Genomic DNA, 22,562 nt, shown 5'->3' with positions numbered 1-22,562 from the left:
CTCACTCAGCCACCCCAGTTCAGACATGGCCATATGCAAATCAGTCTTACCCTGTGCCTCATGGGAACAGTCCAGCCCGAACTGCCAAGCCGGGCTGAAGACCTCTGGAATGCCAGAAACCAGACCTCGGAAGCTTGTTTCCCGTCCAGGGAAGGCATGGCTTGGCAGTTCGGGCTGGACTGTTCCCATGATGCACAGGGTCAGACTGATTTGCATATAGCCATGTCTGAACTGGGGTGGCAGAGTGGGCTAAAGAACGGTGATGGATTAAACCCAGATCTTTTGACTGTGTGTGATTGGTTCAGAAGCTCCGTCCATTACCACCCCCTTTGGTACCGCTTTTGGCCGCCATAAGTGTGGCAGGGTATGCTCAGTCGTGAGTCCCTTGCTCACTTTGCCGCTGGATTCAAGCAAGCCGGGCTGAAGGCGGCTGGAATGCCAGAAACCGGTCCTCGGAAGCTTGTTTCCGGTCCAGAGAAGGCATGGCTTGGCAGTTCGGGCTGGACTGTTCCCATGAGGCACAGGGTCAGACTGATTTGCATATATCCATGTCTGAACTGGGGTAGCAGAGTGGGCTAAAGAACAGTGATGGATTAAACCCAGATCTTTTGACTGGGTGTGAGTGTTTGATTGGTTCAGATACTCCGTCTATTACCACCCCCTTTTGTACCGCATAATTAAGAGAGGGCACTAGTTTTGCCAAAAGAACTTTCGAGATGTTAAGCGGTTGGACTGTGAAGTCGCTGGTTATGGCTTTTTAAAGAAAAAATGCCAGCCGCTTTCCTTCTCAGATGTTTCAAGTGGGCTGTAGGTCTTGCACCTTCCGATAGCCAGAAGCCCAAATAGTTGTAGCTCATACTTGTTTTAATTTGCAGGGCCCCAAGTTGCCAATGTGTGGTCTTCTTATGAGGGTACTTCCCGAATAGAAGTATCCTAGCCTTCTCCTGGTTCACCCGGAGTTTGTTCTGTTGGTTATATCCATGCAAAGCTTTTAGGGCCTTCTGTAAGCCAGTCCTCGTGTGGTCCATAATTACGATATCAACCGCATACTGGAGTATTTGAAGCCGCATTTTCCCCCGTCTAGGGGGCAATAGACTTGCCCCCTCCAGCGCTTTCCCCAGGTCAGCTGTATACAGATTGAAAAGTATAGGGGCAAGTACGCACCCTTGTTTTAATTCTTGTACTGCCCACACTCTGACCTTTCAGCTTGGGTCGGTTTAAATTCTTTTGGGGAGCTGTCCTCTGCTTTCACATTGAAGCGTGACATGAGGCAGGCGGGTATATTGGCACCTTATTTATTTTATGCATCAATGGTTTACCAGTTCACTTATCCATATCCCATCCAGACAGACCCAAAATCGTAGGTTCCCCAATTCCTGCTTTTCTGTATGCTGATGATGCGGCATTGCTAGACCTCACTCCAAATGCATTGAGGCATCAGATGGACCGTTTTGCTTCTTTTATGCACAGTTTGAACTTAAAAACTAATTAGACTAAGTCTGACATTATATCTTGTTACTCGGGCAAATTAAGGTTAAATAAAATTAATGTTAATGGGCATCCTCTGCGGACTGTTGATAACTTATGCTACTTAGGGCAAACTGAAAGATCATTGGGATCTTTGAACCCCCACCTTGTTTAGCCCTGTGGTAAATTAAATAAAATTGACGGTACAGTCAGTAACCTTATTAGACTGGATATTAGGGACTGCTTTCCCTGCTTTTGAAAGTTTATAACTTGTAATGCATTTGTGTAGGAGTTTGTGGTTTTAGTAAATTCTGTTCTTTACAGGCTGAGGAAAACCACTTTTTGCGACGTTTCCGGAGTTTACCGCTGTCCACCTCTAGTCTTATTACCCACTACGAGTTAAATCAGGGATTCTTAGAAGATAAGGTTCAGCTGGTGCCACTGTTATTATGGGTTTGTATCTGTTCGAACCCAGCCGCTGGGTTCTGGAAGGATAGGTTATCTGATTGCCTGATGCTAGACGAGGCTTATTTCATACCTTGGTTGAGTTACATACGAGTTACTTTTGGATCCCTTGGCATATCCTGTTAGTTGACCGAGTCATATTCCCAAAATGCCAAGATGAAGGCGAAAGTACTCTTAAGGACTATTGTGCAAATACGAGGCTGGAAAAAGAGCTATCCAAACATTCAGTGTCACTTTATTATAGTCTTACATATTGATGAACTCCCTTTATATCTATCTCTGGATATGTCGAGATGGGACCGGTCAATTCTCTTTTCATTCAGAGCAGGGTCAATCCATTGGTCTCTATTTTGTATACATTTTTTTGACCCAGAGGGGAACAAAGTGTCCACCTGCCCCAGTGACAATCCATCCACATAATCATTACTGCACTTTGCAAATTGCACAGCCCAGCACAAACACACTTTTCGATTCCCTTGTAAGAAAGCTAGGTTTCCCACTTTTTAGAACAGCTCTCCATCTACAATCCCTAAGTTCAAACTTTTTTTAGCGTCTGCTCCGTTTTGAAAGCAGCTATTGGGGCTAGACGAACCATATTGGGTTAACTCGTTAGAATTTTATGTGCAAAATAGTTAAGCATACAGAGTTTGGTGAAATGATTTGGTTCAATTTTAGGGGATAGTAGGATCGCAGAGCGGACCCTATTTGAGGATTGTGTTCTCTCTCCATTATTTACTTTATTGTATTTATTTGAAAAGTTTTATGTAATGCGAATGCGAGTATTGGAGCGCTTTATAAGATGAGGATGTGGTGATGGGCCTCAGCAAGACCTACCAGTGCTTGGGGTTCTCCCTTCTCTGCACAGAGTCCTCAGACCATAGAATAGAAGTTGGCACAGAAACTGGAATAGAAAATACAAGATTTATTAAACCTCATGAGGTAGAACTACATTCACACAGCACCCTTCGGTAATGTATTAAGTAGAACAAGTTCAAGTTCAAAACAACTTTATTTCGATTCATGACGAATCATAAAAAGCACATTGACAAAAATACATAATTAAGGGGTGCAGTTACATCGGGTTGCAATCGCAGTTAAAATAGAGCAATTAAAATATTTACAAAATTTTAAAAAAGCAGCAATTTTTCAATAATTCCATAGGGTGTTGTCAAGACTTTTAAATTATCTATTTCCAGAACGTTTTTTAAGGCGGAAAGCAGCTACCAAGAAGTTAGCGACACTAAACATATTTAGTGGTGAGTCTAACTTTTTTAAGTAAAATAGGGCAGGCTTAATTTGGACGAACCCCTGGTTCTTAAGCAATGGGACAATATACTTTTTCCTGGGCAGATCATATATACCACAGAAGAACATAAAATGAGTAGTGTCCTGCAGAGAAAAACCGTCACATTTGCAGGCCGCTAAGTCCTCTGGCTTGGCCCATACCTTAGAGTCATTTAACAGAAAGTGAATCTGGTTAAGTCTTAGTTTGGTTAATAACCAGCGATGTAATGGAATAGACACTACTGTTAAATAAGGTTCAATGGCCGGAGTAGTTTTAGAAATGTAGTGCTCCCTCACTGTGGGTTTCGCAAGCTCACAGCTCTCCCGCTCCATTTCTCTCACTTTAGAAAAAGTCGATTTGAACCATTCCAGGTCATTCTTAACGATGCAATCTGGTTTATGGAAGAGTTCTGGGCGGCCCAGGGAAGTTAGGGTTTTATTAATATATGCTAGCCACGGGATATTTTTCATATTGTCCAGAAGTAGGCAGTCTCTCATGATTGTGTGGTTCAGAGTTAAGTTGGAGTTCAGCCATGTTTTTAACCACATCAAGATAGGGGATTGTTTGATGATGTCACTAATGTACCCCTGGCCTAGTTCCATATGGACAGAGAATGTGGCTGTAGATTGAGGTAATCCTAGAAGCATACGTAAAAATCTGTTTTCTTCCATCTGTATTGCTTCTATATTGTTCGAATAACCCCAGATGGAAGCCCCGTACCTTACTACTGATATTGATTTCGCTCTGTAGAGTGCCAGCATTGCTTCCGTGGGCTTACCACCCAGACGTTTTGAGAAGCCGACTATGGCTGCTGCTGTTCTTTTCATGGCATTAGTTTTGACGGATATTTGAGGTGCCCACGTACCCTTATCGTCGTATACTACCCCCAGGTAGGTAAAAGTTCTCACTTTGGAAATAGAAGTGTTAGCACAGTAGAAAGTCTTCAAGTCCTGATTTTTTCTGCCGCCTACAGCCATAACATGGGACTTGTCTGAATTGATTTTTAAACCAAGGGAGGTCATAAAGGCATCAAAGGATGTCAGTAGTCTTTGCAGCCCAAGGGGGGTACGTGCCACGAGCACCGCGTCGTCCGCGTAAAGGAGGATCGGGGTGGACAGTCCGCCAAAACGCGGGACGTCGAGTGTTGCCAGCTCCAGTGTGGATTCAAGGTGGTTAATATAGAGTGTAAATAACATTGGGGCGAGAATACACCCCTGTCGCACCCCTCTGGTAGACTTGAATCCAGCTGTGCAGGCTCCTTCCTGCGTCATCCTGATGGATGCTTCTAGGTCCCGATGGGCTTCAGCCAGAAAATGAACCAAGGTAGGGTCCATCCCCAGTTCCAAGAGGATGTCCCACAGCCTGGACCTATTCACTAGGTCGAAGGCTGTGGACAGGTCCATGAACCCTAGGTAGATTGATCCGCTGGCTGCCTTAGTGTATTTGCCTAGGATCAGATGTAAGTTGAGGCACTGGTCCTCCGTCCCTCTTCCCTTTCGAAACCCATATTGGGCATTAGATAAGATGTTATTGCTGCCAGCCCACTCGTCGATCCTTGCCAGTATCACTTTCCCCAGGATTTTGAAAGACGAGTCGATAAGTGAGATGGGGCGGTAGCACCTCGGGTCTCCCCTCTGGCCTTTCTTGAAGATTGGAATGATGGTGGCGTGTGACCAGGAGACAGGCAAGCTATGTTTCATGGCGGCATTGAAGACGTTGGTGATCACCAATTTGTGGTGATGGGCCTCAGCAAGGCCTACCAGTGCTTGGGGTACTCCCTTCTCTGCACAGAGTCCTCAGACCATAGTATAGAAGTTGGCACAGAAACTGTAATAGAAAATACAAGATTTATTAAACCTCATGAGGTGGAACTACATTCACACAGCACCCTTCGGTAATGTATTAAGTAGAACACTAAATGGAAGGACCTTGGTCCTTTATACCCACACAGGGGCTAAAATGAAGGTAGTACAAGTACAACATGCTGGATTTAGGTACATATAAGGTCATACAGAAAATGCACAGTCAACAAGTGGGCGGAGCTAAGAGTGGCTGTTTTTGGCAAACACATCCTGACAGTTACATTCTAGGGGCAGCTGAAAAGACAGCTGCAAGCTCAACTGAGCATGTGCGAAGGTGGAAGATGCTAAATATATCTCGTCTCTAGGCAGATTTCAAGAGCAGTTAACAGAAAGGTAGGACAGAGCACATGGCAGCACATGGCAAACAAAATGGCTGACAGAAATACATAATGGATTCCACAAAATGGACAAGATAGTCTCTAAATACAGGATGGCTTCTGCTAATGCTAACCTAATCGCTGCCAAATTACGACAGACAACCCTTTTAGCATTAGCTGAAGACATTCGTTTATCTGGGGTAATCTAGATATGCATCCTGTACATTGATGCTCATAATCTTAATCTCTTTATTTAGCATTTGTTGTGCGTTCATTTCTGCAATATTTCTCTTGGCAGATGTACATACAGTGATGCACATGGAGCAAAGCATTGGACCACATTGTATACAAGTATAGCATGTAAATAATATCGCCAACAGTATACATAAAATAGTCAGTAGTTTCCAGCCCCAAGTAGCAAATATTGTCCAGAACCAGGTCGAAAAATTCCATGTACCAGTCTCTGCTTGAATCTCTGCAGCAATCTTATGCAGTTTTGATATTGCGTCGTATACTGAAGGTGAGTGATCAGGAATGAAGACACAACAGCTGCTGCCAATGATGCGGCATGCACCCCCTCGATCAGCCAAAATCACATCAAGCACCATTCTGTTTTGGAGTGCTACAATGCTTGCAATTTGCAGTTCCTCTGTAATGTTCCCAAGTGCCATTGATGTCTGATTGGTAACAGCTTCCACAACACAAGTCAATCGCCTTATCTTCCTGCTGTTCAATGCAGCACCCACAAAGAAGAACAATCCTAAGTTAAAATCGACGTATTGTTGAAGAGCAGTGTCAGTTTGATCGACTTCCTCCATACTTATTGTTCTCTTATTTCAGTTCTCAGCGATATCATAATAAAGTGTATAGTCTCTGTGATAAGATGCAGGTGCCAGAAACACAGGGAGCAATAGAAAGGATGCATAGCAAATCTCTGACCACCCAACAGGTAGTTGATGATATCCCTTATTGCCACATAGGAAGTAAGTATTATGCAAGGCTGTAAAACTGCTATTATTGGCACCTTCAATAGTCAGTACCACTAAACACTCACTCCTTCCTACTGGAATTCTCCCAACACTAATACACAAATCTGCTTTAGCTCTAGTAACAGAAATCACAAATAGTCCATTGGTCTGAATAGCTCTCATATTCGTGAAGACTTATGGTGTCAAAATATTGTCAGGTTGATACTCTCCCATTCCCATTTAGTCCCTTAAGCTTGAGGATAACCATCTGTATCTTGATAGCTTACTTTATTCAGACGAAAGTTAATCCCACCTACTGAAGGCTTTCCAGATGCAAACAAAAGCGCATACCAAGCTTGACAAGAACCATTGTGAGAGAAGGGAAGAGGAATGAAAGCTGTTTCTCCCTTCTTCTGGTCGGCAGGAATCATCTCACATACCCAACAGTTCGTGGTATTCGTGGCATTATGTATATGATGCAACATCTGGAGGAAGGTATTATTGAGGTAGGATTATCGATTATCGATGCTTCTGCTCATGGTAGGAAAGTGTAAAGTTCCACTGGTACTTGAGTAGTGGCAACATAAAGCTGTCGAGCAGGAGCCACTTTCCCAACAAACCAGATGATTATTGCCATATGAACCAGAGCAACAACAAACCCTACAGCACAAATGATTCTTTTGTTATGCATTTTAGCAAAAGCGATAATTGATCTTTCTACAAACTCGTTGAAACAATTGTTGGAGCTCTTATCCCGGGGCAGCCGTTGATTTCTTCACCACGGGCCAAGACGGGTGTCACTACACTACGCAGGACTGATCCCCCCCCCCCCTTGCCACATCGGCGTTCTGTTTCACTAACCCAGGGCGGTAGCTCAACCAGTCTTTTTCGGCAAAGCAGATTCGTTCCTTGGTCTCAGTTGATATCAGGATTCTCCAGCGATCGTGTAGTCAGGGGAGACTTCCGCAGATTCGCCAGGTGAGATAGCTTGACCTTTCTCAGTCTCCAGAATCTCTCGATGGTCGGTCAACACAGCAGGTTCCACCACGGTAGGTTGTACTCTTGCAGTGAGTACTATGGACCCAATTCTTTTGATTTGTCACTCGACGGGCAGTCCTTGTCACAAGGAGCACTTGCTCTGGTCCTCGCCACCTCGGCTCCAAGCTGTTAGATCGGTCGAAGACCTCGAACATCACGTGGTCGCCAGGACGGAGTTCGTGGGCCTCACCTGTAGATCTGTCAGGAAGAGCTTCTCGAACCTGTTGATGGATAGAGATCAAACTGTCGGTTAACTGTGCCAAGCAATCATTCATCAGAACACAAGGTACATCATGTATGGGGCGTGGCTTAGGAACTCCCCAAATGTTCATTGTTCTCCGAAATACCACTTCATATGGGGTAAGGCCAGATCGTGAATGTGGCACCATTCTTATGAACAACAATGCCAAGGCTAGTGCATCTGGCCACTTCAAAGACGTGGAAGCCAGTATTTTCGTCAACTTCAATTTCAAAGTAGCGTTGTACCTCTCCACTAATCCTGCTGATTACGGGTGGAAGACTGCATGGATTTTCTACTTGATCCCTAATCCCTTCAGGACATGCTCAACAACTTGCCCAATAAAATGAAGTCCTTTGTCACTCCACAAAAGTTTACAAACACTGTATCTAGGGAAAACTCCTTAAGAAGCACCTTCGCTGTAGTGAGAGCTGTGTTATCCTTTGTAGGGTATTTTTCTATCCATTTACTGAAGGCACATACCACCACTAGGACGTATTTCAGATTATTGCAGCATTCAAGTTGGATGTAATACATCTGCAAGACTTCAAAAGGTGCAGTCGGTGTAGCAAACCCTCCTCTAGGAGTTTGTGTCCCTTTTCCAGGATTATTCTGCCAACAGATCAAACAAGACTGTACTACTCTTTTAGCTGTGCTGGCAATTTCAGGATGCTCCCAAACTTGCGAGAGCAATGTAGTTATCGCTAGAGCTCCAGCATGTGCCAGCCCATGTGCCATTTGAACCATAGGTTGTAAATAGGCTGCAGGTAATTTCCATCTACCCATGTCTGTGTTGCGCCAACAGCCCTCATCGTCCAATATTCCTTCTTTAGACCATTGCTTAAGTTCGGCTACAGAAGCTGATCTCGGTACATCTAGTACTTCTTCTCTAATCAATCAATCAATCAAGGCATTTATATAACGCGCTACTCACCCGGAGGGTCTCAAGGCGCTAGGGGAGGGGGGGTCCGCTACTGCTCGAACAGCCAGGTCTTGAGCTGTTTCCTGAAGGCAAGGTGGTCCTGGGTCAGACGGAGGTGGGTCGGGAGGGAGTTCCAAGTCTTGGCGGCCAGGTAGGAGAAGGACCTTCCTCCTGTGGTGGCTCTTCGGATCCGGGGGACGGCAGCGAGGGCGTGGCTGGTCGATCGAAGCTGGCGGGTGGGAGCGTAGAAGTTGAGGCGGCTGTTGAGGTATGCTGGTCCTTGGTTGTGCAGGGCTTTGTGTGCGTGGGTGAGGAGACGGAAGGTGATTCTCTTGTTGACCGGGAGCCAGTGCAGATCTCTCAGGTGTGCGGAGATGTGGCTGCGATGGGGGATGTCCAGGATGAGTCGTGCTGAGGTGTTCTGGATCCGCTGGAGTCTCTTCTGGAGTTTGGTGGTGGTTCCGGCGTAGAGGGAGTTGCCGTAGTCCAGTCGGCTGGTGACTAGGGCCTGGGTGACCGTTTTCCTGGTCTCGGTGGGGATCCACCGGAAGACCTTACGTAGCATGCGCAGGATGTTGAAGCACGATGAGGAGACGGCGTTGACTTGTCTGGTCATGGAGAGGGAGGAGTCCAGGATGAAGCCCAGGTTGCGTGCGTGGTCTGTTGGTTTGGGTGCGCTGCCCAAGGCGCGGGGTCACCAGGAGTCATCCCAGGCGGAGGGTGAGGATCCCAGGATGAGGACTTCCGTCTTGTCCGAGTTCAGTTTCAGGCGGCTGTTCATCATCCACTTGGCTACTTCTGTCATCCCTTCGTGTAGGTTGGCTCTGGCGGTTGCGGGGTCGTTGGTGAGGGAGAGGATCAGCTGGGTGTCGTCGGCGTAGGAGATGATGTTGAGGTTGTGTTGGCGTGCGATGGCCGCGAGGGGGCTCATGTAGACGTTGAAGAGGGTTGGGCTGAGCGAGGAGCCTTGAGGAACGCCGCAGATGACTTCGGTGGCTTCTGATCTGAACGGGGGGAGGCGGACTCTTTGTGTCCTTCCTGCGAGGAACGAGATGATCCATTCCAGTGCCTTCTCCTGTATTCCGACGTTGCTGAGGCGCTGCACTAGGGTGCGGTGGCAGACAGTGTCGAAGGCCGCGGAGAGGTCTAGGAGGATGAGGGCCGCTGTTTCTCCGTTGTCGAGCAGGGCTCGGATGTCATCGGTGGCTGCGATCAGGGCGGTCTCGGTGCTGTGGTTGGCCCGGAAGCCAGACTGAGAGAGGTCGAGGGATCCATTCGTCTCGAGGAAGGCAGCCAGCTGCTTGTTGACGGTCTTTTCGATGACTTTTGCAGGAAACGGGAGCAGCGAGATGGGGCGGTAGTTCTTGAGGTCGGTGGGGTCGGCTGATGGCTTCTTTGGTAGGGCGCTGAGTTCGGCGTGCTTCCAGCTCTCCGGGAAGGTCGCGGTGTCGAAGGAGGTGTTGATGATGTCCCGCAGGTGGGGTGCGATGACAGCGTCGGCCTTGTTGAAGACGTGGTGAGGGCAGGGGTCGGTCGGAGATCCGGAATGGATCGAGTTCAGCGTGCGGATGGTGTCTTCGGTGCTGATTGGGGTCCAGGAGCCGAGGGTGGTGGTGGGGGGCGGTGGTTCAGTCGTGGCGTGCGTTGGTTGGGTGCTGAAGCTGTTGTGTATGTCCGCGATCTTGTTGTGGAAGTAGGAGGCCAGGGAGTTGCAGAGGTCTTGTGACGGGGTGATGTCGTTGTTTCCGGCGTTTCTAACATCATGCCATCGCTCCGCTTGAGACTTCACTACGTAGATGGAAGTAGTGCTTCGTTGCATTGCAGTCTCACGAGCTACGCGATCAGCAAAAGCATTACCTTGTCCTATCTTGTCAGTCACTTTCTTTTGTGCGCTACACTTCACAATCGCTATCTTCTTCGGATATGTCAGTGCAGTCAAAAGGTTTTGCACTTATTCTCCATGCATTATCTGCATCCTATGGGATGTAAGAAAGCCTCTTTCCTTCCAAAGCAGGCCAAAATCATGGGCCACTCCAAAAGCATAGCGGCTGTCTGTATAGATGTTCACACGCATTTCAGTGCTAAGCTCACATGCTCGTGTCAGAGCTATTAGTTCAGCTGCTTGAGCTGACTTCTGTGGTATGCGAGCTGTTTTCACTACTGTCTGAAGTGTCGTAATTGCATATTCAGCTGAGGTCGTACCATCTGGCAACTTCAAACAGGACCCATCCACCCACAGTTCCCCATCTACATCTGGAAGGGGTGTATCTTGCAAATCAATGCGACCCTTTGTCTGTTACTCAGTAAGGAATATACAATTGTGAGGCTCCTTTCACTGAGAATGAGTCGCAGGATATGGCAACAAAGTGGCTGGGTTCAGTGTTGCGCATCTCTTCAAGGTAATATGAGGCGCTAACAGTGTCAATTCGTATCCTGTCAGGCGAGCACTAGTTAAGTGTTGTGTCTTGGTCTGATTCAAAAGGGCATCTACTGCATGGGGTACTAGCACCAACAGTTTGTGTGACAAAACTATCCCTTCACTCTGACGTATGGACACAGCTGTTGCTGCAACTGAACGAAAACACCCAGGCAATGTACGAGCAACAGGATCAAGGACGGCTGAAAACTATGGGCCTGCTTGTCACCGTGTGTTTGTACTAGAACTGACAATGCACATCCATATTTTTTGTGTACATAGAGTGTAAAAGGCTTCATGTAATCTGGAGTGCCTAACACTGGTGCAGAACAAAGAGTTTGACGTAACTGTCGAAAAGCATTCTCACATTCATCTGTCCATGGGAGGGGCATTGGAGTATCTTTCGTCAAAAGTGCTAGCAAGGGTTTGACAATGTGGGAAAACCCTAATATCCATTGCCTACAAAACAAGGTCTGACCAATGAATGCACAGACAACTTTCTGAGTGGAAACTACTGGTGTGTCTAAAATTGCTTGAATCCGATCTGGTGTAAGTGCACGGCCCTCCTTAGACAAAAGGTGACCTAAGTAGCTTACCTTCAGTCTACAATATTGCAATTTCTGTCGGAACACTTTATGATGGTGTGTAGAAAGAAAAGAAAGCAAAGACAAAGTACACTCTTCACATAGTTCAGGCGTATCGGCTGCCAACAAGATGTCATTGACATATTGAATGAGAGCCACCCCTTTAGGTAAGACAAAAGAACCAAGTTGTCTTTTCAGTGCTTGGCTATAGATACTAGGACTCTCAGTGTACCCTTGAGGAATTCTGCAAAATCTGTATGATCGATTATTTAAAGTAAAACCAAACTAATATTTGCTATCAGCATGAATAGGGATCGAGAAGAAAGCATTCTTCAAATCAATCACGCTAATTGTAGTTGCTGTCGGGGAACCAAAGTAAGTAGTGTCGTTATGTCAGAAACCACTGGGTATTGTGGTACTACAATCTTATTTACTTCTCGCAAATCAATAATGAATCTGTAAATCCTAGTATCAGTATCCTTTTGCAAAATGGGCAGAATAGAACTGTTACAAACACTGTAAGGGACTTCCTCCACAACCCCCACTTTAATCAAAGCACGGACAATGCGAATGAGTGCTTCGCATTCCTGAGAGATTTTATATTGAGGCAAGCGCGGCAATGAAGCGCCCTCCTTAACACTAATATGCACTGGCGGAATAACCATTTGTCCTACATCAGTGTCTGAAGTAGCCCACAAAGCACTAGGGAGTGAAGCTAATGCAGTATCTTCTTTAACCAAAAAAGATCTCTCAGTCATTGGGTAGTTGTCATTCAAAATAACACGCAAGCCTTCAGGAGAACATCATATCGTAGCCCTGAAATACTTGAGCATATCAAGACCCACAATATTGTCTGGTGTGTTCGGAGAGAGCAAAAAGGGACATGGAGCAGTAAACTTATCAACATGGAATGCAAGTGGTTGTGACAGTGGGCTAAGGGAAGGCATTCCATCGAACCCTATCGATGTAATGGTTGAGCCAGACAGGGGAGCCCTTGGAACCAATTGTTTATATAAGGCGCTACGAGTAGCTCCTGTATCAACCAGAAACTGGTCAGTAGAACCAAAAAACATGTGCTGTAACATAGGGATCCCTCTGATCTACTGTAACTTCAACTGATTCCTTACCCCATCCTAGGCAATCCTATGCATGAGCAGAATCTTGAAAATCAGACGGCACATAGTCGGACATTTGATATTGGTTCCTACTATCAAAAGTGTTAAACCCATCCTGCCCACGTGTATTAGCATCAAACCTAGCACGATCATTCGTCCTTCCTCTAGTCCCTGGATATCCTGAACGACTTCTCATTTGTCCCCGACCACGTGGACACTGCTGAGCACGCAGCACTGGACAATCAGAAATCCAGTGTCCAAATTTCTTGCAGTACACACACTGGTCAACAGACAAATTCGAACGAGTATAGAAAGGAAAGGACGAACCTTAAGATCCACGTCCGCCTCTATCATTACCTCTAGAAGGCGGACCATAAGCCTGAGCCAACATAACCTTTGTTTTCAACTTTTTATTCTTTTTATCCTCATTACCCTTCGCTTCTAATTCCTGGCGTTCATAATACTGAGCCATAGTCAAAAGAGAAACCGGAGAAGTGGTAGTCCATGAACTCTCACTGGCCTTTAGGCGACTAGCTATTCCTGGCAAAAGGTTTGCGACCTATTTATCGACAAACAGATTCCTACCCGTGTCATCTGTCAATGACTGGCCACTAAAATCGTGGAATGCCCCCTCAAAGCGTGTAAAAAAATCTGAAACCGATTCATCTGCCTTTTCCTTACATGACGCTAATACAGTCCAATCTATCTTTTTAGGGGGAATAATCGTCTTTAACTTAACTAATAGAGCTGTAGGGAGTTCTAAAATCAATTTAGATGGTTTCTGTGCAGGCTCCCGCTCTACATCCATTTGTTCTAACTCTTTCCATAATGCCCCAAAAGTTGCATGATCATCAACTTTACACACAGTTCTCCACATGTCAGGCGGCAATATCAATCAGAAAAACAAATCAATATCAGGCAAAGTCATGGTACTAGAGCTAATAGCACCCTCAACTTCCTCATAAAAAGCTGATGGATTTTTGCGCGGATCAGGCAATGCATTTTTAAGGGCCATAACATCCACTCTATTCCAAGGAGTATTCACCCAATTATAAATAAAGTAACCCTTCAAATCGGCAGAACTTTTATCATCATCTGTTCCCTCGCCTCTAGGAGAAACATACAAAGGGGCGGCTTCCCGCATAGGTTTTGCATGAACTATCATAGTCTTATCTGTTCCGAAGATAGAAGCTTGTGCCACGCCGGTCTGAGATGTTTGTGCAGCTGCGTCTGCTGCCATTTTCACCTCTCGCAAACGGACTGCCTCAACACGTAATTTAACAAAACACCTGATAGTCAGCCACCTGAGAAAAGAGAAAAAGACCATCATGCATTTACTTACAATCATTTGCTATATCAACAGGCTCCAATTCCTCAGAATGTTTCCTAAACCGTTCAACTACGTCTGCTGCAAACACCTCTGTAAAATATACTTGCTCCCTTTCCTGCTAAATCTTCATGTCATCTAAAAGTTCAGAGGCAGAAGCAGTATTATGGACGGCTTTGCGAGCAGCAGATCTAAGCTCAGCAGAACGCGCAGTGGGCAACATAGAACGAGTTTCTCGGGCTTTATCCTGATCTGTAGAAGATTCCCCATCGGACTTATGAGGAGCGGAAGGGAAAATATAGGGACGTGGATAACGATATAATAACAAGAAATCATCATCAAGTTTATTAAGGATAGGATAAAGGAGTTGCCTAACAGCGTATGGCCCAGTTACCTGTAAATGGCGCTCCCTCTCCTCTCTCTTTTAGTTCTTTCGTTTCCTTGTTTTTTAAATCTAATGCTTTCGCATAAATGTTCTTTCGCTGTTCTTTTTAAACCAAGGCTTGCTCACGCTTCATTCGTTCACGCACTTCTTTCTCCCATATTCGCACACAGTCAAACATATCTTGCCTAGTCTTTCGCTTAAACATACATTGTTCCACATACTGAATCTTTCGCAAATCAAATGACCCATGCATAGGCAAACACAACTCAGGATCCTTACGAGTGTATTTATTCCATAACGTGCTGTACATTATAGAAGAAATACCATATTTAATATACATGTCCCTATTAGGCGTCCCCTCCGGGGGGGGGGGGGCGGTTGTGCTTCGAGTCTCATACTGGTACCTCTACAAAAGCAACACATCCTACGAAGTGTGCTAGAAACAGGCATGCCAAAAATAATGCAAAATATGCAGTATTATAATCAAAGTAGCGCTTAAGGCACTCTTCGTACGTTGCGCCATTCAAACAAATCCAAATAGAGAAAAATCTCCTCATTACCTGCCTATATAAATTGCAATTTATATATACCTTACAAACAAATAGAAATATTGGCCAATCATTCAAATCAAAAGCCACAGTAATTGTTACTAAACTACATTACCAATCCAAGGCATCAAAAACCAACAGCAAGTGCCGCAGAACGACTCACCAATCAAATGGTGTCCAGGTTCCAACTGCCAAGTTCTCAAATCGACCAAATGGTCACTGCACAGTGAATCAACAGGAGAGGTCTCAGTCGAGGACCGGCACCACCTGGATGGTCAGATCAGAAAGAAAGGAAAAACCGCTGTGGTTGCCAAAACTCGGGTGTCCTCAGGCAGCGATCGCACCCAAAGCGAGATTCCAATCCTTCGTTTCGACCAGTCCTTCGGGATCCGAGTCGCAGATGAGCCCCGCGTTGGAAGCACCAATTTGTGGTGATGGGCCTCAGCAAGGCCTACCAGTGCTTGGGGTACTCCCTTCTCTGCACAGAGTCCTCAGACCATAGTATAGAAGTTGGCACAGAAACTGTAATAGAAAATACAAGATTTATTAAACCTCATGAGGTGGAACTACATTCACACAGCACCCTTCGGTAATGTATTAAGTAGCACAATGAATGGAAGGAGCTTGGTCCTTTATACCCACACAGGGGCTAAAATGAAGGTGGTACAAGTACAAAATGCTGGATTTAGGTACATATAAGATCATACAGAAAATGCACAGTCAACAAGTGGGAGGAGCTAACAGTGGCTGTTTTTGGCAAACACATCCTGACAGTTACAGACTAGTGGCAGCTGCAAATACATCTGCAAGCTCAACTGAGCATGTGCGAAGGTGGAAGATGCTAAATAGATCTCGTCTCTAGGCAGATTTCAAGAGCAGTTAACAGAAAGGTAGGACAGAGCACATGGCGAGCACATGGTAGCACATGGCAAACAAAATGGCTGACAGAAATACAAAATGGATTCCACAAAACGGACAAGATAGTCTTTAAATACAGGATGGCTTCTGCTAATGCTAACCTAATCGCTGCTAAATTACGACAAGGAGACCATGACATATAAAATATTCAGCATGGTAAAGGTACATACAGTGTAACAGAAACAAACAGCAAAGCAGGGAAGAGAGTTGGGGATCTAAACCAGGAATCTGTTCATTAGCAGGAGTTTGACGTTTTTCTTGAAGGAGGTAATTCCGTCCAATAGATTAATAAACCTTGCGACGTAGTCTAGGAAATGCCAAGTAGTGACGATGGTGAAATGGCATGTAACCGACGCGTAGAAATGTTCGAAGCTGAAATGCTGTGAAGATCCTGATGCTGATAGTTACAGAATGATGCACTTGAAGAAATGTAGGCAGCAGCACCCAGACACAACAAAACTACCATCCAGGTAGCATCAATAGTAAAAATACACATAGAAAATCAAACTGAACAGATACATTCTTACTTCCTAGTGGAATCCAAGCTGAATGAAGAGTAGTCACCTGATAAAAAAGAATTTACGATGGGGTGCGCTCAAAGCTGCTTCGCCAGTGTAGGAATTAAGAATGTATACGCGGAGTGGGAACAGTACAATGCATGATAGAAACATGGACAGAGATACCCGATGTTTGTTAAGGTTAATGGAAGAAATGACTATGTATGGAACCGTATTGAAAGACAAAGGTTTTTGAAAATCAAAAAAAACAATGTATACGCAGTTGTAGGATTTCAATTCCAAGTAGGTTCTTTAATGAGCACACCGCAAGCAAGTACCACAGCTTATGGATCCCAAAGCAACTGACAAGACTTATTAAAGAAGCCCAGAACAATGACGTACAAAAACAACTTCGCATCATAAGCACACACCAAGAGAAAGAAAACCTAACAAGCATTGGCAACAGATACGCATTGCAAATACTGTGCACCGAATTTGGATCACTGCGCAGCTGTCCAATACGTCTCTCGATCCTAAACCCTTTTTTCTGGTCTCACTGACGTCCGCTTGTTGCACTAGTGAGCTGCAGTTCCTTCCAATCCAGCTACCCTATTCGACGCTTTTCCCAGAGGAGCTGGTTCTGAGAACCCGAGTTGCATTCATGCCCAAAGTAGTAACACCTTTCCACCTCAGGTAGGCTATCACTCTTCTGACTTTCTTCACCCTGCCCCCCCAGATAAGGGGTCCCATTAAATGTGCTCTTAGTTTCTACATTGATTGTACCAAGGACCTTTGGATGGTCAGGTAGGCAGGATAGTCGTCTGCGTCATGATCTGCTAAGCTTGGCTTAGAAGAAGAAGCAGCTGACTTACAGACTGAGGGCTCCTTCCTGTCCGCCAAGGCTGCTATGACTGCGCTAGCACACGGACTGCCTGCCCATGATCTCTCTCAGGCTGCTCCGTGGCTTCAGTGCGCATGTTCACTCAGCACTATTGCTTTGACAGTCCAGGCAGTAGGGATGGGCATTTTGCCTATTCAGTCGAGATGGACTTCTTGGTCTGACCCATTCCACAGACCCACCACCGGGAGGGGTACTGCTTTGTTTAAGCTCTTTCTGTTGAATATTCTATCTGACTGTGGATTCCTCACCGACCCACCCACCTACTCTCCTCAAATCTAGTATGTGATAATAATAAAATGATTGCCCCTTATTGGCTGCTGCCTTTGCTTCTAGACTAGCCCTGGGTGCTGCCCTTTTCCTCTCAGACATCCAGGGATTTTTCTTCCTCCCTTATGACCAATTTCAGAATTGGTCATCAGCTAATTGTTCCAATGAAAGTACTTGGTGCCTTCAGCACACATGGAATTTCACCTTCTGCTAACTATTGAAAAATGAGGGTTATGTTGATTCAGTTATTTAATGTTTTTGTTGTTACGAGCCACTTTCACAGCGTTGGAGCTCTCATCCTGGCGAGGCACGGTGCATGGCACAGGCTCTCATTTTGAATCCGTGCATCCAGGGTCTTTGATTCCTCCAGTATTCACAGGGTTCGTTCGTTGATTGGGCACTTGGGAGTAAGGTGTGGCAGGATGTGATTGTGGCAGATTCAGAGTAGTTTTCAGCGCCCTTAGTGGATGTGAACTGGTGTTCAGAGGGTGAGCAATGTCAACTGATCTGTGACTATTGTGGGACTGTGTGAGGTTGATGCATCAGGTGTGGGTGTCTGCGTATGGATGATGTGGTCTGACGACAGTGGTCTAAGGTGAGTAGGAGGATGAAAGGAAAGTGTCCTCATTTTTTAATGTATAATTAAACGATTAGATGCTGGGGCTCATTCTAGAGTGATATGTGATGGATGCGAACCGTTTGTTGTAAGATTAATATTGAATAGTGTCAAAAATGTAATTGGATCACTAGTGACACAATACCAAATACAAGGAAACAAAAAGCAGCAGAAGGAAACAATCAGATCACCAGTAACACAAGCTGAATCTGGTCACCAGGAACACAAAGACAAATTAAGTAAACTGAATTAGGTTGCGCAGGCCCTGTCCTGCAACAGCGTAACACAAGGTACACAGCTGACCTATTTCTCCCTAATTTTTGTAGCAAAACTGTGACCAGTATGATTATTGCAGGATCTATTAATGACAAAATGCTGGTGTTGCCGAATACCAAGGATTCCTGGCCTTGATTCCACCTCGTACCTCTATCGTCTACCCTCCTACACTTCCTGTCTCTGTGTCTCTTGCAAGATCTTTCTCATCCCTTTGTTTTCCCTTTGTCACTGTTTTACTGTCTTTCACTTTTTCCATTATCGTTTTTCTGCCTTTCACGCTTTGCTGTAAATCACAATCTGATGACAAATCCAGTTACAAAAGCTGGACGCTGGTACTCACCATTTACAACAATTGGTACAAATTAAGCGCTAAACCGTTCACACGTCAGTCGCCTCCTGCCTTTGTGTAATAGTTCCTGAAGGTACTAAAACACCCAGGGATTTGGTGTTGGCTCAAACCTTTTTTTAATAATCTTACATATCATTATTGTCCTTGAATATCGTGTTTCGGTGTGATTGTTGTGGGATTTGCAGGGCTGTCACCTGCAGCTAGTTTTCTCTTCATGCTCTTCTTCTTTGTCCTTTTATTAAGACACTTAGTCTCTTGGCTTCAGCCGGAGGATCTGTAGAACTGCTGTGGAGGTGCAATGAATCCCATGATCACCGACTGATTCATCTATATATTTATCACAAGTGAAGTGATCGTTGTTGGAAAGGTTTTGGATGGGTGTGAGGAATAGTGAACTAAGGGCATTCATGAACTTGTTTGGTGCATTATTTTTGGTGCGCTGATGTTCATGGGTGTCGTGGAAACGTGTTGGTTGGTAGAAATTATGCTGGGAGAAAGATCTCTTTGTAAAGTGGTGTGTGTCCTTTTTGCAGGAGATCAGCCGGAAGGTCTACAAAGGAATGCTGGACGTTCTGAAATGTACAGTGTCTAGTCTGGAACAGTCTTACAGTAACGCCGGCCTCGGTGGCATGGCCAGCGTATTCAGCCTGCTGGAGATTGCATACACTCACTACTATAATAAAGGTGAGACTTCCAAATCAGCAGGTAAAGATTTGTTTAAATATTGGCTCATGGACTGTTTCTATTGTTGGGTCCCACGCGGCGTTTGGACATCCTTCCTGGACCTGGTCAGACGCTGGTCCTCTACCTTCACCGTCCCGGAGGCTTTCTTCTCTGTTCTCTGACAAGCTTCTCCTTGACATTTCTTTATGGATACTTTTTCCTGTCCTGTGATCTTGACTGGGGCCTTATGTATTATGGTACTGGAATATCAAGTACTAAATTGTGCTGCAGAAATATTGTAACAAATGTAGTGACAGCCAAACAATCGACACGGTTAGTGATAAGAAGGCGCAGCACATAATGGTCAAGTAGTAAAAGAAAGTTAATTGGAGCGTGCTCAAGTGCACCCATCCCCTTCCCTCTCTAGATGCAACCGGACCCTCTGTTCAAACTGCTTCTTCTCCAACCCAGTCTCACAAAGAACATGACCTTTTTAGTAAAGCCAATTTCACACTCTGTAATTAAAGACTGCTTGAGACTACAGGAATAGGCACCTTTAAAGGTTATTGTGATATCTTCTGCCCACAACAATCTGCCTAATCTTTTAGTGCCAGATCCCTCCGGTAATGTCAAAGCCGCATCCTGGGGGGCATGTTTATTAATCAAAGTTAGACCATGAACCGGGGAGAGGAACCTTTAGGCAAAATGCGGAAATGAATCCCCACAAGATAAAAATGCACAATTAATTATTGCTAAAAGAGATAAAATCTGACTAATTCACAGGGCGCATAAGAATGTCCTCCTGTTGCATCAAGAGGGATACATGAATTCCTATTCATACCCGACCGCAAAATCAGACCGCCTCTGAGGTACATGGCATGGTTCTGACATGTCCTTTGGGTACTTTGTCATCATTATCCTTTGTCAACTTTCTCTACTTTGTTCTTTACTTAGCCGCATCTCTTAGCCACTACAATGTACTTCAGTAGCACCACACCAGGTTAGCATCTGTACATTTCACATTTCTCCTCTCTGTAATGCTACAGAATTGCTATTGACTGATCAATTGATTTTGGCACTTGCCACTACGATTCTCCTTTCTTTCTGTTAGTTCCATCTTCTCTCTACACATACCAGCTTTAAATAATTTGTGTTATTCACTGATCGCCTTTTCATGTCTAATAGGGTAATCTTCTTGACCATCCTTCACATTTTTTAACCATCCTCCAGACAAACATTTTCTATTCTACACCTTACCATCAAATAAGGGGCAGGGTACATTGCTTCATATAACAAAATAAATACAAGGAATAACCCCTGTGGAGAAGTGTAGAGTATTTCTGTAGCTCTAGACCTCTCTGCAGCTCATCCAAATCAGAACGTTCCACAGTGCCATTTGCAAGCACTCACCTAATATTCACCCAACATTCTATTGAAACGTAAAACGTTCAACTAACCCATTCTCACGTGGATTGTAAAAAGCTGTCTTGTAATGTTTCACCTCAAACTCTCTCAAGTAATACAGGATTTCATCAGAAAGTAACTGTGAACCATTGTCAGCAATAGGTAATTCCAGGCACTCTCTTCTTGTGAAAACTGTTATGAGGAACTCCTCAATGCTCTTAGGTTTTATCTCTTTGACAAATTTCACCGGACTCCATTTGGACTAATATTCCATAAGGCCGAGCACAAATCTACCTACCAAACCACTTAAAAAAAATACAAATGCCCAATCATGCCTTCTGCCGTACTCTATACAGATATTCAGTTGGCATTAGAAGAGACTGTGACTTACCATTGAGCCTTTATGGAACACAAGTCCTCACCAGAGCTGCAATACATATAACAATTCCAGGCCATCTGAATTCATCCGCAGCCCTCCTTTTCTTTTTTTTTTTTTTTTTTTGTTTGGAAAACCTTTATTTGTAGAAAAAGTACACCGCTATTCAGCCGTACATCCCGGAGGCCAGGCAGCATTAAGTCAACAGGAAAGGTTGTGCACAATACCATGAGCAGTAGCAATCAGGTTCAATTTTTAAATAAGACCGAACTCAAAAAGAAATAAACCATGAGGTAGAAAGGCCCAAAAAGGGGCCAAAAGAAGGAGGTGTGCAGGAAGCACGAAAGACAACAGAAGAGAAAGAGAAGTAGGCTGAGGACAGTACAGATACAGCGGGCTTTAGTAGCGGGAGGGGGTCGGGGGCTCAACACCCAAGGTTGCTCACAATAAGAATGACAACAGTGAATCACGTGGGGGGTAACACATCAGGATACGTAGAGTGGAGTCCCGGGTAGGGGGTACTACGGGGAAGGCAGGGTCTCGGAATCGAGTTCCACGGGGGGGTCGCAAATGTCACCCCTATAGGAGTTCCAGGCACCCCACACAGACATCCACATTCTAGGCTTACCCCTGGCCACATACACCGTCTTCTCACGCAGCATGCACCAGTCCATATTTGATTCCCATAGGCTGAGCAAGGGGGGAGCAGGCGCACCCCATTTCTGGGCGATATCCCTTTTGGCCACCATGTTACCCAAGGTGACCCATCGGGTCTGCGCAACACTATAATCGGTCGGGCTCCAGATGTTAAGGAGGCATCTCCGGGCCTCAGCCGGCAGGGTCACACCAGTCACTTCTTCCATCACGGCGTGTACACGCGTCCAATATCGGGCCACACAAGGACATTCCCATATGATATGTAGGAAGGTCCCAAGCATTCCACATCCCCGTCGGCACATGCCATCCGTTGACAGCCCCATGTGTATTAGTCTGGGGCCGGTGACATACACCCTGTGCAGTATCTTCAGCTGCACCAGGCGGAGACGCGCCGATATTGCCACCTCTCTAGGAGAGGAAATCGCCGATTGCCACTCTTCATCATCCACCTCTATACCGTCATGCACCCAGAGCTCTCTCAATCGCACCAGCAAGTCAACTCGCACATTAATAAGTTTTTTATAAGTTAGGGAGATAGCGCTGTCCGGCATATGGCCGTCCAACACCCGATCCTCCAGGGGAGATGATTCGGGGATCGCTTCCGCCCCGGACACATAGGGGGAAAGGGCATGACTAAGCTGAGCGTGCCGGAAATATTCCGTTACCGCCAACTGGTACTCTGATTGCAACACCTCGAACGA

General features: G+C 45.3%; 1 protein-coding gene across 2 annotated transcripts in view; it reads left to right on the top strand.

The window, feature by feature from the left end:
- MADD (MAP kinase activating death domain) overlaps positions 1 to 22,562 on the top strand; it is a 956,601-nt gene that overhangs the window by 461,027 nt on the left and 473,012 nt on the right. For both annotated transcript variants that reach the window (XM_086959712.1, XM_086959713.1), the window contains one exon: positions 19,295 to 19,445. In XM_086959712.1, the coding sequence (XP_086815838.1) occupies positions 19,295 to 19,445 (151 nt within the window). The remainder of the gene's footprint in view (positions 1 to 19,294; positions 19,446 to 22,562) is intronic.

This window comes from Lissotriton vulgaris, chromosome 2_2, assembly GCF_964263255.1.
Source record: "Lissotriton vulgaris chromosome 2_2, aLisVul1.2, whole genome shotgun sequence".
Taxonomy (NCBI): Eukaryota; Metazoa; Chordata; class Amphibia; order Caudata; family Salamandridae; genus Lissotriton; species Lissotriton vulgaris.
The sequence above is the reverse complement of the archived record's forward strand: the minus strand, read 5'-3'. Positions and strand labels throughout refer to the sequence as shown.